Source organism: Oncorhynchus gorbuscha, linkage group LG22, assembly GCF_021184085.1.
Source record: "Oncorhynchus gorbuscha isolate QuinsamMale2020 ecotype Even-year linkage group LG22, OgorEven_v1.0, whole genome shotgun sequence".
Classification (NCBI taxonomy): domain Eukaryota; kingdom Metazoa; phylum Chordata; class Actinopteri; order Salmoniformes; family Salmonidae; genus Oncorhynchus; species Oncorhynchus gorbuscha.
Genome location: NC_060194.1, coordinates 42,871,836 through 42,885,769, shown reverse-complemented (window position 1 = coordinate 42,885,769; position 13,934 = coordinate 42,871,836). Strand labels below are relative to the sequence as shown.

The following is a 13,934-nucleotide window of genomic DNA, read 5'->3' as shown; positions in this document are numbered from 1 at the left end:
CCCATGGAGAGTGTGTTTGGGTTAAATGGCAGTTTGTTTATCTGGAGTACTTCTCCTGTCCTATTCGGTGTCCTGTGTAAATCTAAGTGTGCGTTCTCTAATTATCTCCTCTCTTTCTTTCTCTCTCTCGGAGGACCTGAGCCCTAGGACCATGTCCCAGGACTGCCTGACATGAGGACTCCTTGCTGTCCCCAGTCCACCTGGCCATGCTCCTGCTCCAGTTTCAACTGTTCTGCCTTACTATTATTCAACCATGCTGGTCATTTATGAACATTTGAACATCTTGGCCACGTTCTGTTATAATCTCTACCCGGCACAGCCAGAAGAGGACTGGCCACCCCACATAGCCCGGTTCCTCTCTAGGTTTCTTCCTAGGTTTTGGCCTTTCTAGGGAGTTTTTCCTAGCCACCGTGCTTTTACACCTGCATTGTTTGCTGTTTGGGGTTTTAGGCTGGGTTTCTGTACAGCACTTTGAGATATCAGCTGATGTACGAAGGGCTATATAAATAAATTTGATTTGATTTGATTTGATTAAACCATGACAGGATCTCCTCTATTTGGGTTAAACCATGACACAATCTCCTCTATTTGGGTTAAACCATGACAGGATCTCCTCTATTTGGGTTAAACCATGACAGGATCTCCTCTATTTGGTTTAAACCATGACAGGATCTCCTCTATTTGGGTTAAACCATGACAGGATCTCCTATTTGGGTTAAACCATGACATGATATCCTCATCACTATGGCCTCTGATTTGGCGGACTCACTAAACACAAATGCTTTGTTTGTAAATTATGTTTAGGCATTAACTCAAAATCTTAAGGTTAGGTGTTTAACTTCGAAGGGTTAAGGTTTGGAATAGGCTTAAAACAAAAATCTCAAGAAAAAAAGTATATTTCTGGATTTGAAATGGCAACTTTTGAAATAAGAGGCAGATGCTTACTCCCATCCCCCATCCTCCATTCCCACAATGCCCTAATAAAACAAAACCTACTTGAAGGTAACAGTGCTCACTGTGGCCGGTTTCCGGTTTCCATGTCATCTACCGACATCCTCAAACATGGATGGACGTTGAATGCTGAGTTGTATCACGGGGGACCTGGCTGGAATGGTGAGTGTGTAAGGGGAGTGTTACTCTGACTACACAGTCATTTACAGGCAGAGATCAGAGGATGAAAGTCTTCTTCCATCTCTACGTAGAGTAAACAATCCTGATAATGCCCTCTGATGCCCGATAATGCCCTCTGAATGCCCGATAATAATCTCTGGTGCCTGATAATGCCCTCTGATGCCCGATAATGCCGATAATGCCCTCTGATGCCCGATAATGCCCTCTGATGCCCGATAATGCCCTCTGATGCCCGATAATGCCCTCTGATGCCCGATAATGCCCGATAATGCCCGATAATGCCCTCTGAATGCCCGATAATAATCTCTGGTGCCCGATAATGCCCTCTGATGCCCGATAATGCCCTTTGATAAAGCCCTCGGATGTCTGATAATGCCCTCTGATGCCCGATGCTCTGATAATGCTCTCGTATGCACGATAATGCTCTCGGGTGCCCGATAATGTCCTCTGATGCCTGATAATTTTCTTATGATGCTTGATAATGCTTTTTGTGGCCTGATAATGTTATCTGATGCCTGATAATGCACTCTGATAATGCCCTCTGATGCCTAATGCCTGATAATGCTCTCTCTCTCTCTCTCTCTCTCTCTCTCTCTCTCTCTCTCTCTCTCTCTCTCTCTCTCTCTCTCTCTCTCTCTCTCTCTCTCTCTCTCTCTCTCTCTCTCTCTCTCTCTCTCTCTCTCTCTCTCTCTCTCTCACTCTCTCTTCACTCTCTCTCTTGTCTCACAAGAAAAAAAATAACAGTGACATAATGACAGCTAGTCGTTAATGTTAATGCCATTTCCAATGCAGATAAATGAATCAAAGTCTCAAGATTCAACATATCATGGATGTTTTAAACTATGGAGAAGTGAATACGAATTGAAGAAATTGAAAACTGAAGCCAACTGAAATCAAGACATAGGCACGTCTACCCACACGACTCATCACTCACTACTGGTATGACCACAGAGACGTCAAAAAGAAGAAGATTGTTTCATGCAAAATCATTACAGGCCGGTAAATTGATCTTACGCATTTACACTGTGTTCACATCCTTAATATATACCATTTACAGGACACTGTCCAGAGAGACTTACGTATGAGTTGCCCCGGGAATCAAACCCACAATCTTGGCGTTGCAAGCACCACGTTCTACCAACTGAGTCAAACAGGACCACGTCTATGTGTCTTCTAGTATAACATCCTTTCTGTGTGGTGTGAATGATGGAGAATATCTCTCTTTTCCTCTGAAGCCCGGAGGAGAGGGTGCGATACCTTCAGCAGATACTGAATTTAACCACTTGGTGGTTTAATTCAGTATCTGGAATGAAAACAGTTTTCTAGAGTACCATGGTGTCCTACCTGGTAACACTCCTGAGGTGGGAAAGAAGAAGGGACGGGATGAGGACAAGGAAGACACAAACCTGAGGTTGGACAGGACACGAACCTGAGGTTGGACAGGACACGAACCTGAGGTTGGACAGGACACAAACCTGAGGTTGGACAGGACAGGGACCTGAGATTGGACAGGACAGGAACCTGAGGTTGGACAGGACACGAACCTGAGGTTGGACAGGACAAGAACCTGAGGTTGGACAGGACACGAACCTGAGGTTGGACAGGACACAAACCTGAGGTTGGACAGGACACGAACCTGAGGTTGGACAGGACAGGAACCTGAGAAAAGACAGGACAGAAACCTGAGAAAAGACAGGACAGGAACCTGAGGTTGGACAGGACAGGAACCTGAGGTTGGACAGGACAGGAACCTGAGGTTGGACAGGACAGGAACCTGAGGTTGGACAGGACAGGAACCTGAGATTGGACAGGACAGGCCACTTGTAAAGTACACATGGAATGCTTTTTAAAAGAAAAGATTAAAAAGATTAAAATATTAAACTGCCAATTATTCCAAATATAGCACGAACAGTGTTGTTCCTGGTGGAATGAGATTAAAATATTAAACTGCCAAAAGATCACTGATAACTCTGTAAAGTAATGTAATTGTGTCTGAGTCTGAAATTGAACAGTACACCAATGAGATTGGTCTGAGGTTACCTGGAGTTCAGGGCTGTCGGCTGTGTATTCCTGTTTCGAATGTGTGTGTGTGTGTATATATGTGTGTGTGTGTATATGTGTGTGCGTGTGTATATGTGTGTGTGTGTGTATATGTGTGTGCGTGTGTATATGTGTGTGTGTGTGTGTGTATGTGTATATATGTGTGTGTGTGTGTATATGTGTGTGTGTGTATATATATGTGTGTGTGTGTGGATGTGTATATGTGTTTGTGTGTGTGTGTGTGGATGTGTATATGTGTGTCTGTGTGTGTGTGTGGATGTGTATATGTGTGTGTGTGTGTGTGGATGTGTGTGTGTGTGTTATGGCAGTGGTTCTCAAACTGTGGGGTGGGCAATTTTTAGAGTAGTGCATCATCAGTTCCTCTTGTCATGTCAGTCATTGTCGACCTTAGAGAGATATGTATAACTTGTCAGAAAGGTCAACTCGACCATGTCAACTGTTTTTTAGCCTATAGATATTGTTGTCATTTCTTAGTCACTCAAATATCACATGAGTACACATTAGACATGGCAAATGTATAGAATTGCTGGAAATATACTTTTAACCTGAAATATTATCTCCACCAACAAGAGAGGTGTGAACTGTTTGTCTCATGAACATTACTTGTCACCATAGAAATACACATGGCTTGTGCGCAGGGGGCGATTGGGATGTTCCCCAATCCGGGAAGGGAGGGGGGGGGGCCCGGAGTGAAAAAGTTAGGGAACCCCTGTGTTATATTGTATGTGTAATTCAGGGCTGTGTACTCCGGTGTCTACTGATCTGGAATCAGTCTAGTGTTGACTACTGGCTCAGTTCAGCAGGAACAGCAGTGGAGCCCAATCATCATCATCATCACTACCAACTCACCCACATGGACATGGGTGGTTTAAGCTAAATGTACGTTGTTAATGTAATTGATTTTAGATGTTATATTTCACCTTGTGGAGTGTTTTTATGAGTAATGTTGTTACTGTATCGTGGTTTATGTAGAGGTGTACGGTCTGCTGGAAACAGTCTAGTGATTTCTGTAGAGGTGTATGGTCTGCTGGAAACAGTCTAGTGATTTCTGTAGAGATGTATGGTCTGCTGGAAACAGTCTAGTGATTTCTGTAGAGGTGTATGGTCTGCTGGAAACAGTCTAGTGATTTCTGTAGAGGTGTACGGTCTGCTGGAAACAGTCTAGTGATTTCTGTAGAGGTGTATGGTCTGCTGGAAACAGTCTAGTGATTTCTGTAGAGATGTATGGTCTGCTGGAAACAGTCTAGTGATTTCTGTAGAGGTCTATGGTCTGCTGGAAACAGTCTAGTGATTTCTGTAGAGGTCTATGGTCTGCTGGAAACAGTCTAGTGATTTCTGTAGAGGTGTACGGTTTGCTGGAAACAGTCTAGTGATTTCTGTAGAGGTGTACGGTCTGCTGGAAACAGTCTAGTGATTTCTGTAGAGGTGTACGGTCTGCTGGAAACAGTCTAGTGATTTCTGTAGAGGTCTAGTGATTTCTGGTCTGCTGGAAACAGTCTAGTGATTTCTGTAGAGGTGTACGGTCTGCTGGAAACAGTCTAGTGATTTCTGTAGAGGTGTACGGTCTGCTGGAAACAGTCTAGTGATTTCTGTAGAGGTGTACGGTCTGCTGGAAACAGTCTAGTGATTTCTGTAGAGGTGTACGGTCTGCTGGAAACAGTCTAGTGATTTCTGTAGAGGTGTACGGTCTGCTGGAAACAGTCTAGTGATTTCTGTAGAGGTGTACGGTCTGCTGGAAACAGTCTAGTGATTTCTGTAGAGGTGTACGGTCTGCTGGAAACAGTCTAGTGATTTCTGTAGAGGTGTACGGTCTGCTGGAAACAGTCTAGTGATTTCTGTAGAGGTGTACGGTCTGCTGGAAACAGTCTAGTGATTTCTGTAGAGGTGTACGGTCTGCTGGAAACAGTCTAGTGATCATAGGAATACAGAGACAGTGTCTGCCTAAAAATACTATAGCGACCTTAACCTGACACCTAGCGACCTCATCAAGAGTTTCAGACCTCTTTGTAACGGTTATTAAAGTATTGGCTTGACCGTTGTTGGACCCGGGTTTGAATCCCGGTGGGTTTACGCCCGAATTCGCTACATTGGTGTCAGAAGTAGGATGGTGCCCTTGAGGCCATCGTGGAGGTGTGTGAGGACTGATTATTATTTATTGAACCTTCATTTAACGAGGCAAGTCAGTTAAGAACAAATTCTTATTTACAATGACGGCCTACACCGGGCCAAAACTGGGCGACGCTGGGCCAATTGTGCGCCACCCTATCGGACTCCCAATCACAGCCGGTTGTGATACAGCCTGGAATCAAATTAGGGTGTCTATACCCTATAGGGTGTCTGTATCCTTTAATAAACTGCAGTTTAAGGATCAAAGAGGCCCAGCCACAGTATATGTTACACCTGCAAAGAACCTGGTCCATCGCACACAACACACAGAGATTGAACTGATTGTTATTTAAAGGCTCAACTGAATGACAGAGACTAAATACAATATGGAATTTTTTTGAATAGTTTGGGGTAGGCCTCGTCTCCGAGGAATGGTCCTCAGAGCCAAGTGCTGATAACAGGTTGTCTTATACTGTGCAGCTGGCATGGAACCAGTTAATGTTATAAACACTACCCTATAAATACCAGGTACACTGATCGGGTAATGTTATATATACTACCCTATAAATACCAGGAATACTGATGAGGTAATGTTATATATACTACCCTATAAATACCAGGTACACTGATCGGGTAATGTTATAGATACTACCCTATAAATACCAGGTACACTGATGAGGTAATGTTATAGATACTACCCTATAAATACCAGGTACACTGATGAGGTAATGTTATAGAAACTACCCTATAAATACCAGGTACACTGATGAGGTAATGTTATAGATACTACCCTATAAATACCAGGTACACTGATGAGGTAATGTTATAGACACTACCCTATAAATACCAGGTACACTGATGAGGTAATGTTATAGACACTACCCTATAAATACCAGGTACACTGATGAGGTAATGTTATAGACACCACCTTATAAAATACCTGCTATGCTGATGAGGTAATGTTATAGACACCACCTTATAAAATACCTGCTATGCTAATGAGGTAATGTTAATATAGACACCACCTTATAAAACACCTGCTACAATGATGGCAAAAACAACATTGCGCTGACCCTGGTGCTAGAGGGGGGGGGGGGTACAGTCGGAGGTTGAATGTTTGAAGGGGTACTGGACTATAAACAGTTTGGAAACCACTGCTATAGAGGATAAGCAGCCTCTAAAATATACGTAAACAGACCATACATTTCAAAATGTTTGTTTTCTTGGAAAGCTGTGAGTGCTATTATATGATACAATGTCAGTACATGTTGCATTTACAACTGGTCTAAGTCCTTTCGTCAACTGATTTCAGCTGGTGGATTGACTGCATTGTTTGAATGGAATGTTGGCATATTGGCAGTTAATTTAAAAAATGTATGGAATCATTCCTCTAAGCCGGTCTGCCTAGCTAGCTAACAAATAAACAGTGCAGATACACTCTTCAAATTCATTATTTTACACAGTATCTTATCACAGCTCTGGCAAACCACAGTTGACCAACTCCCTGACCTAAATGGCTGCCCCTTCATCCCATCATACATAAGAAGGTTCATGTCCATTCTAGTATTCTAATTCTATGGTCATTTTTGTTTGTTTACTATTCTTGTTGGGTCTTCTGGTCCCCACAAGTATAATAAAACACGTCCACACATCCCCACACACACACACACAAAATGGATCTGGTTAGTAACCGTCTAGTCTAGGCCTATGAAAAGGAGACAATATGACATCCATCTAGCCTGGAGGATCAAATGACTGTCCAAAAACAAAGCTTCAGGTGGCACTGGTTGGCTGTCAGTTTGCCTTTCACAAATTTAAAAATACAATACCGTTTGGAAAGCACCATCATCACTACAACACTACAACACCTCATAGTGCTGAAAATATAATACTGATCTGTCAGTAGAAGCTAACATTTTTCCTCAACAGCTTTTGAGTGATTCTGAACAAATGGCACTTTTTTTTCAAAGTACCCTATCTTTACCCCAAAATGGCAAAATGAAAACAGATTAAGAAATTTTTGAAAATGTATTTAAAAAAAAATAAAAACAGAAATACCTTATTTACAGCCAGCTTGGAGTTTGCAAAAAGGTGCCTAAAGGACTCTTAGACCATGATAAACAAGATTCTCTGGTCTGATGACACCAAGATTGAACTCTTTGGCCTGAATGCCAAGAGTCACATCTGAAGGAAACCTGGCACCACCCCAACGGTGAAGCATGGTGGTGGCAGCATCATGCTGTGGGGATGTTCAGCGGCAGGGACTGGGAGACTAGTCAGGGTCGAGGGAAAGATGAACAGAGCAAAGTACAGAGAGACCCTTGATGAAAACTTTCTCCAGAGCTCTCAGGATCTGAATGTCCTTTAGTGGCCCAGCCAGAGCCAAGACTTAAACCTGATCAAACATCTCTGGAGACCTGAAAATAACTGTGCAAACACTGTGTTTTTTGAAGTAGATTATCTTGATATATCGGCACGAGCATATCGGCAATCACCAGTGAGTTGCCTATGCTTTATCTTCATAATTTTGGTAAACTCCAAGAGGGCTGTCATGTGCCTTTTACTGAGGAGGGGCAACTGTTTGGCCACTCTACCATAAAGGCCTGATTGGTGGAGAGCTGCAGAGATGGTTGTCCTTCTGGAAAGTTCTCCCATCTCCACAGAGGAAGTCTGGAGCTCTGTCAATATGACAATCGAGTTCTTGGCCATCTCCCTGACCATGGCCCTTCTCCCCTGATTACTCAGTTTGGCCGGGCGGACAACTGTAGGAAGAGTCTTGGTGGTTTTAAACTTCTTCCACTTCAGAATGATGGAGGCCACTGTGTTCTTGGGGATCTTCAATGCTGCAGGATTTTTTTTAGTACCCTTTCCCAGATCTGTGATTTTTGCTCTGACATGCATTGTCAACTGTGGGACCTTATATAGAGGTTTGTGGCTTTCCAAATCATGTCCAATAAATTGAATTTACCACAGGTGAACTCCAATCAAGTTGTAGAAACATCTCAAGGATGATCAATGGAAACAGGATGCACCTGAGCTCAATTTCGAGTCTCATAGCTAAAGTTCTGAATACTTATGTAAATAAGGTATTTCAGTTTTTATTTGTAATACAATTGCAAACATTTCTAAACACCTGTTTTCTCACTTTGTCATTGTGGGGTATTGTGTGTAGATCGATAAGGATTTGTTGTTATTTAATCCATTTTAGAACGAGGCTGTAATGTAACAACATGTGGTGAAAGGGACGGGTTCTGAATACCTTCCGACTGCACTGTATTGCAGCAGTTACCAAGAAAAGATAGTTCCTACCGTACCCAACAAATTACAGCAATAGACTAAGGATATTCATTTGACAAAAGGCCCACTTATAACCTCTCTTAAACCAAACCAAACACGCATAAAAAAGACAGATCGAACTTCCTTTACCCAACTCAAATTTCTCAACAGAATTATATAAAACACGTTTTGCATATTTAAATAACTGGTTTAGATGAATAAATAGTTTACAATGATATGCAAAAACAATAAGGATAAAACCATTAATTTTTTATTTTTTTAATTTCAGCTTTATTTAACCAGGTAGGCTAGTTGAGAACAAGTTCTCATTTGCAACTGCGACCTGGCCAAGATAAAGCATAGCAGTGTGAACAGACAACACAGAGTTACACATGGAGTAAAATTATTATGAATAGGAAAATAAATACATTTCTGAAATTGCATCCTACCTTAATAGCGAGTTGCACACTAGTAGCCGGCATTTTGGCGGTTTGTGTGGAATGAAAAAAATAATCTGCTAATGTCTTTTATCGTGTAAATGACATAGATTTGCTTGAAATGGGTTCATAGAATCAACCAATAGGTAGTTAGATCTACGCAAAAAAAACCTCGACATTTTCAAGTTACGGATTTGTCGTGAAAGCCCCGGTAAGAAGACGGCGCGTGGACAGCAGATATAGGAAGTTACAATTCGACAAGGACGAGAACAACTTGTCTACCGGTACAAGATTTTCGATTACCATTCAAATTGTATTAAATCTCAAGTGTCGAGTTGCTGCCAACTAAATCTAAATTATTGTTGCTTTTATGTTGATATTTTACTTTTTTTTTTTTTTTTTTTTACTTTTCAGTTTCGTATGTGAATATTTGTTTTTTTGAATCAACTTGTTTTGGAAACCTGGTGGGAAAGAAGCCTTCCTTGTTGTCAACTATAGAGCTGTACAGCATAGAAATGACCGGACCGTAATGTCAGGTGAGGAATAACATTTGATTAGTATTTATTGTATCGCAGGTGTTGAATGTGCTTGGTTGACATATTATGTAGGGAATGGGCTTTAGGCAACTCGTGTGAAAGTTGTGAGCTCTGTGAGAATACTGAAGTTTATTGAATTGTGGACGTGAAACAGAAGCATTTGGCATTTTTACCCCCCTGTTTTTACAGGCTGAGACAAGACTAGTATGTACTCGCTTCTCTTGGGAACTGGGTTCATTTGTAACTTTGAGTGTCAACTTTCTCTTCTCTAGACACATTCTCCTGTTAAGCCTCTGCACCTTTATAAAACCCGGAATAGAGTTAGAAAATGTGTCGCATAAATGTGTATATGTCAGCAGAAATATAATAAAAAGTCATATTCACATAACCCTTTTTATGTTATTATTTAATGTTTTGTAAAAGCTATGATTGTAGAAAGTGTAATGTTTATCTCTCGGTCTGTGTCTCTCTCTCTCTCTCTCTCTCTCTCTCTTTCCCTTTCCCCCCTCATTCGTCTCTCTCTTTCCCTTTTCCCCCTCATTCGTCTCTCTCTTTCCCCTTTTCCCCCTCATTCGTCTCTCTCTTTCCCCTTTTCCCCCTCATTCATCTCTCTCTTTCCCTTTTCCCCCCTCATTCGTCGCTCTCTTTCCCTTTCCCCCTCATTCGTCTCTCTCTTTCCCTTTCCCCCCTCATTCGTCTTTTCCCCCTCATTCGTCTCTCTCTTTCCCTTTTCCCCCTCATTCGTCTCTCTCTTTCCCTTTTCCCCCTCATTCGTCTCTCTCTTTCCCTTTTCCCCCTCATTCGTCTCTCTCTTTCCCTTTCCCCCCTCATTCGTCTCTCTCTTTCCCCCCTCATTCGTCTCTCTCTTTCCCCCTCATTCGTCTCTCTCTCTCTCTCTTTCCCTTTCCCCCCTCATTCGTCTCTCTCTCTCTCTTTTCCCTTTCCCCCCTCATTCGTCTCTCTCTCTCTCTCTTTTCCCTTTCCCCCTCATTCGTCTCTCTCTCTCTTCCCTTTCCCCCTCATTCGTCTCTCTCTCTTTCCCTTTCCCCCTCTCTTTCTCCCCCTCATTTCCCCCATTCTCTCTCTCTCTCTCTCTCTTTCCCTTTTCCCCCACTCATTCGTCTCTCTCTCTTTCCCTTTTCCCCCTCATTCGTCTCTCTCTTTCCCTTTCCCCCTCATTCGTCTCTCTCTCTCTCTTTCCCTTTCCCCCCTCATTCGTCTCTCTCGCTCTCTCCTGCCCAGTGGTTGCATGCTGATTGGAGGAGGGCAGTGCCAGTGTCAGCCAGCAGGATGAGTGTGTCTGACGGTGTGACGAGAACAACCAGCTTGGGCATGGATCAATTACAGCAACGGCAGACCGTCTTTCTCCAGATCTACCCGCGTCTGCCCCAGGACACCGCTGCATGTTGTACCCTCCAGGTCAGCCCTTGGGCCACGGCCGCTACGGTTATCCAGAACGCAGGGGCCACGCTGGGCCTGGACATGACCCGACACTACGCCCTCTTGGAGGTCAGGCAGGATGGAGGGGCTGAGAGGATGCTAAGGCACTCTGAGATTCCCATGGAGAGTGTGTTGCTGTGGCCCCCAGGGGCCCAGAACCAGCATCCCCAGGAGGAGGGGTACTACTTCATCCTGCAAGCCCAAGGAAGTGGAGGGGATCTGGGGTCAGGGACTGGCGGTAGTGAGGTATCTTCATCAGAGGAATATGATGACCTGTGCAGCCTCTCCACCCTGACCGAGGACACTATCCTGGCCGCATTGCGCCAGCGCTTCTACAAACACAACATCTACACGTACGCCAGCGGCATCCTGGTCGCCATTAACCCCTTCAAGTTCCTACCCATCTATAACCCGAAGTATGTCAAAATGTACAACGACCAGCCACTGGGAAAACTGAGCCCTCACATCTTTGCAGTGGCGGACGTGGCGTTCCACACCATGCTGAAGAAGCAGGAGAACCAGTGTGTGGTGATATCAGGGGAGAGCGGATCAGGGAAGACCCAGAGCGCCAACTTCCTGATTCACTGTCTGACGGCGTTGAGCCAGAAGGGCTACAGCAGTGGGGTGGAGAGGACCATATTAGGAGCAGGGCCTGTCCTGGAGGTAAGAGGATAGACAGAGAGAGTGTGTGTGTGTGTGTGTGTGTGTGTGTGTGTGTGTGTGTGTGTGTGTGTGTGTGTGTGTGTGTGTGTGTGTGTGTGTGTGTGTGTGTGTGTGTGTGTGTGTGTGTGTGTGTGTGTGTGTGTGTGTAACTGACGGTTATGGATGAAAATCGTCATGAAAATAAAATAACTGTCAAAAGCCGATAATCCTTCCCTAATAGCGGGAGTATTTACTAATGATTATACGCTGTTGTTTTTGCTCACTTATACAGTGCTTAGTCTGTCTATGAAACATTCTACATCTCCTCTTTCCAACTGGCCTTTGATGCAGGAGCTGTTAATACGCTCGCTGTGCGGGGGAGTAGACCGCTATAGGCTACGGCACTAAAGTAAAAAAAAAAAAACATTCGTTTGATGTGTGGACTTTTTTGTTTGTTGTTGCTTAAATCTCTTCGCCTCACTTCCTGTTGTGCTGCTGGTGCCTCCTGGAAAGACTGAATATTATCTCTAGTAGCCATGTTAGAGCGGTTGTCATGGTTACTGGGTTAAATGTTGTTGGGTTTTTTTTACGAGGAGATAGTAAGTCTGACAATCTTTAAAACATTTTTTTTTATATAGTTTCTTTATAAAGATACACTTTTATAGTTTCATAATGCTCGATGACCGCATCTATAAGGCGCTATGAATGTTAATAAAGCAGTATAAGACTTCATCATGAGAAGTGTAACTGATCTCGACTCCAGAGAAGAGACCCTGGCCAGACCCGCAGTAGTTTGAGATTATCTTTGGGTGAAAGACTGTCAGATGAGAACTCAGCTGCTATGTGGTAAACCAGGCAACTCTAGAGCAGGCAGGAAGGAGGAAGCCATAGACACACATGAATGAAGAGCTACTGTTTGCACCCAAAATTGTGGCCTCTGATTGATTTATTTGCAGCTGGATGTGTCAATGAAACGCTAGAAACAAAATCACTACAACTACGTCTCAAATGGCACCCTATTCCCTAAATAGTGCACTACTTTTTTTCATAGAGTGCCTTTTGAGACTGTGTTTTCTATACAGCTGTCAGCGTTAGAAAGCAAAGCATTCTCTGCCAAACCTGCATTCCATCTGGTGTGGAGGAATACCAAGTGCAAATGTTTGTGTCCTACCCCACCCCACTCCTTCCCAAGAAGCACTCTGTTCCCGCCCTTACCCAAGGTGCATTGTGATCCCTAGATTCTTTCTTTTATCTCTGTGTACAGGTCCAACAGGTTTCTCTCAGGGTTTTTTCCTGTTTCTTACCCAAACAACAGTCCTCTGTTTTCTCTCTCTCTGTGTGTCTCTGTCTCTCTCTCTGTGTCTCTGTCTCTCTCTCTCTCTCTCTCTCTCTCTCTCTCTCTCTCTCTGTGTCTCTGTCTCTCTCTGTCTCGCTCTCGCTCTCTCAGTCGTTATGTGACGTTCATTCTCCGTTGGCAGTCAATGCCAGACGCTGAGGCGTGCATAGCTGCAGGAGAAGGGAAGGTCTCTGATTATTTGCGAGAGTATTTTTAAAGTGCCGTGGGAAGGAAAGGACACAGGAAATAGTTGTAAATTAGTAAGTTGTGTGAAGTGAATTTCCCTCCTGTGTAACTGAGAGCACAGTGTTAACAACAACATGCAGTGACACTACTGACCACACTTAGGACTGTGGCGGTCACGAAATTTAGTCAGCCGGTGAATGTCAAGCAAATAACTGTCGGTCTCACGCTAATTGACCATTAATTAACATAAACACATTTAGCATCTCCTGGCTTCCACACACAACCTACAAGCCATTTAAAAAGAAAAGTTGAATAAATCCATGTAATATAGCCTGGTAGTAGGCTACATGTAATCTATGCACTTAAATAGCGAATGGAGGGCGCTTTTCCCCGTGGTTTATCTTCATGACAGCCAGGTAGGCTATACTCCTGTTGTAAATATAAGCAATGTGTTTAATATTAGCAGAGATGATAAATGCATATAGTGGGCCTAGCCTATAGAAAGCTGATGGGATCCTCTTTTTAAGAGGCCATCGAAACTTTGTTTTCTCCCATAATTGCGTAGCCAATAGAAATGTTGTGCAACATGAGCTCATGGGCTCTCGTGACGTGCTTGATTTAGATGTTCCGTTACGTTTGTATTGATGTCAGTGATGACAGGGACAACTCAATGCTGAGTACCAGGCAGTTAGCAATTTTGGTGCGTTTCTAATAACTATCAGCAGCATCAGAGCTTGGAAGAAGCCTAATTACTGTGACTAAACGGTCACATGGAGTTTAACT

At 43.4% G+C, this 13,934-nt stretch overlaps 1 protein-coding gene across 1 annotated transcript in view; it reads left to right on the top strand.

Annotated features, from left to right (window-relative positions):
* The first annotated feature begins 8,990 nt into the window (after positions 1-8,990).
* Positions 8,991-13,934, top strand: part of LOC124009781 (unconventional myosin-IXb-like) — an 80,707-nt gene continuing 75,763 nt past the window's right edge. The window contains exons 1-3 of the mRNA XM_046321938.1: positions 8,991-9,295; positions 9,426-9,547; positions 10,790-11,650. Coding sequence (XP_046177894.1) covers positions 10,838-11,650 — 813 coding nt within the window. The 5' untranslated portion in view covers positions 8,991-9,295; positions 9,426-9,547; positions 10,790-10,837. The remainder of the gene's footprint in view (positions 9,296-9,425; positions 9,548-10,789; positions 11,651-13,934) is intronic.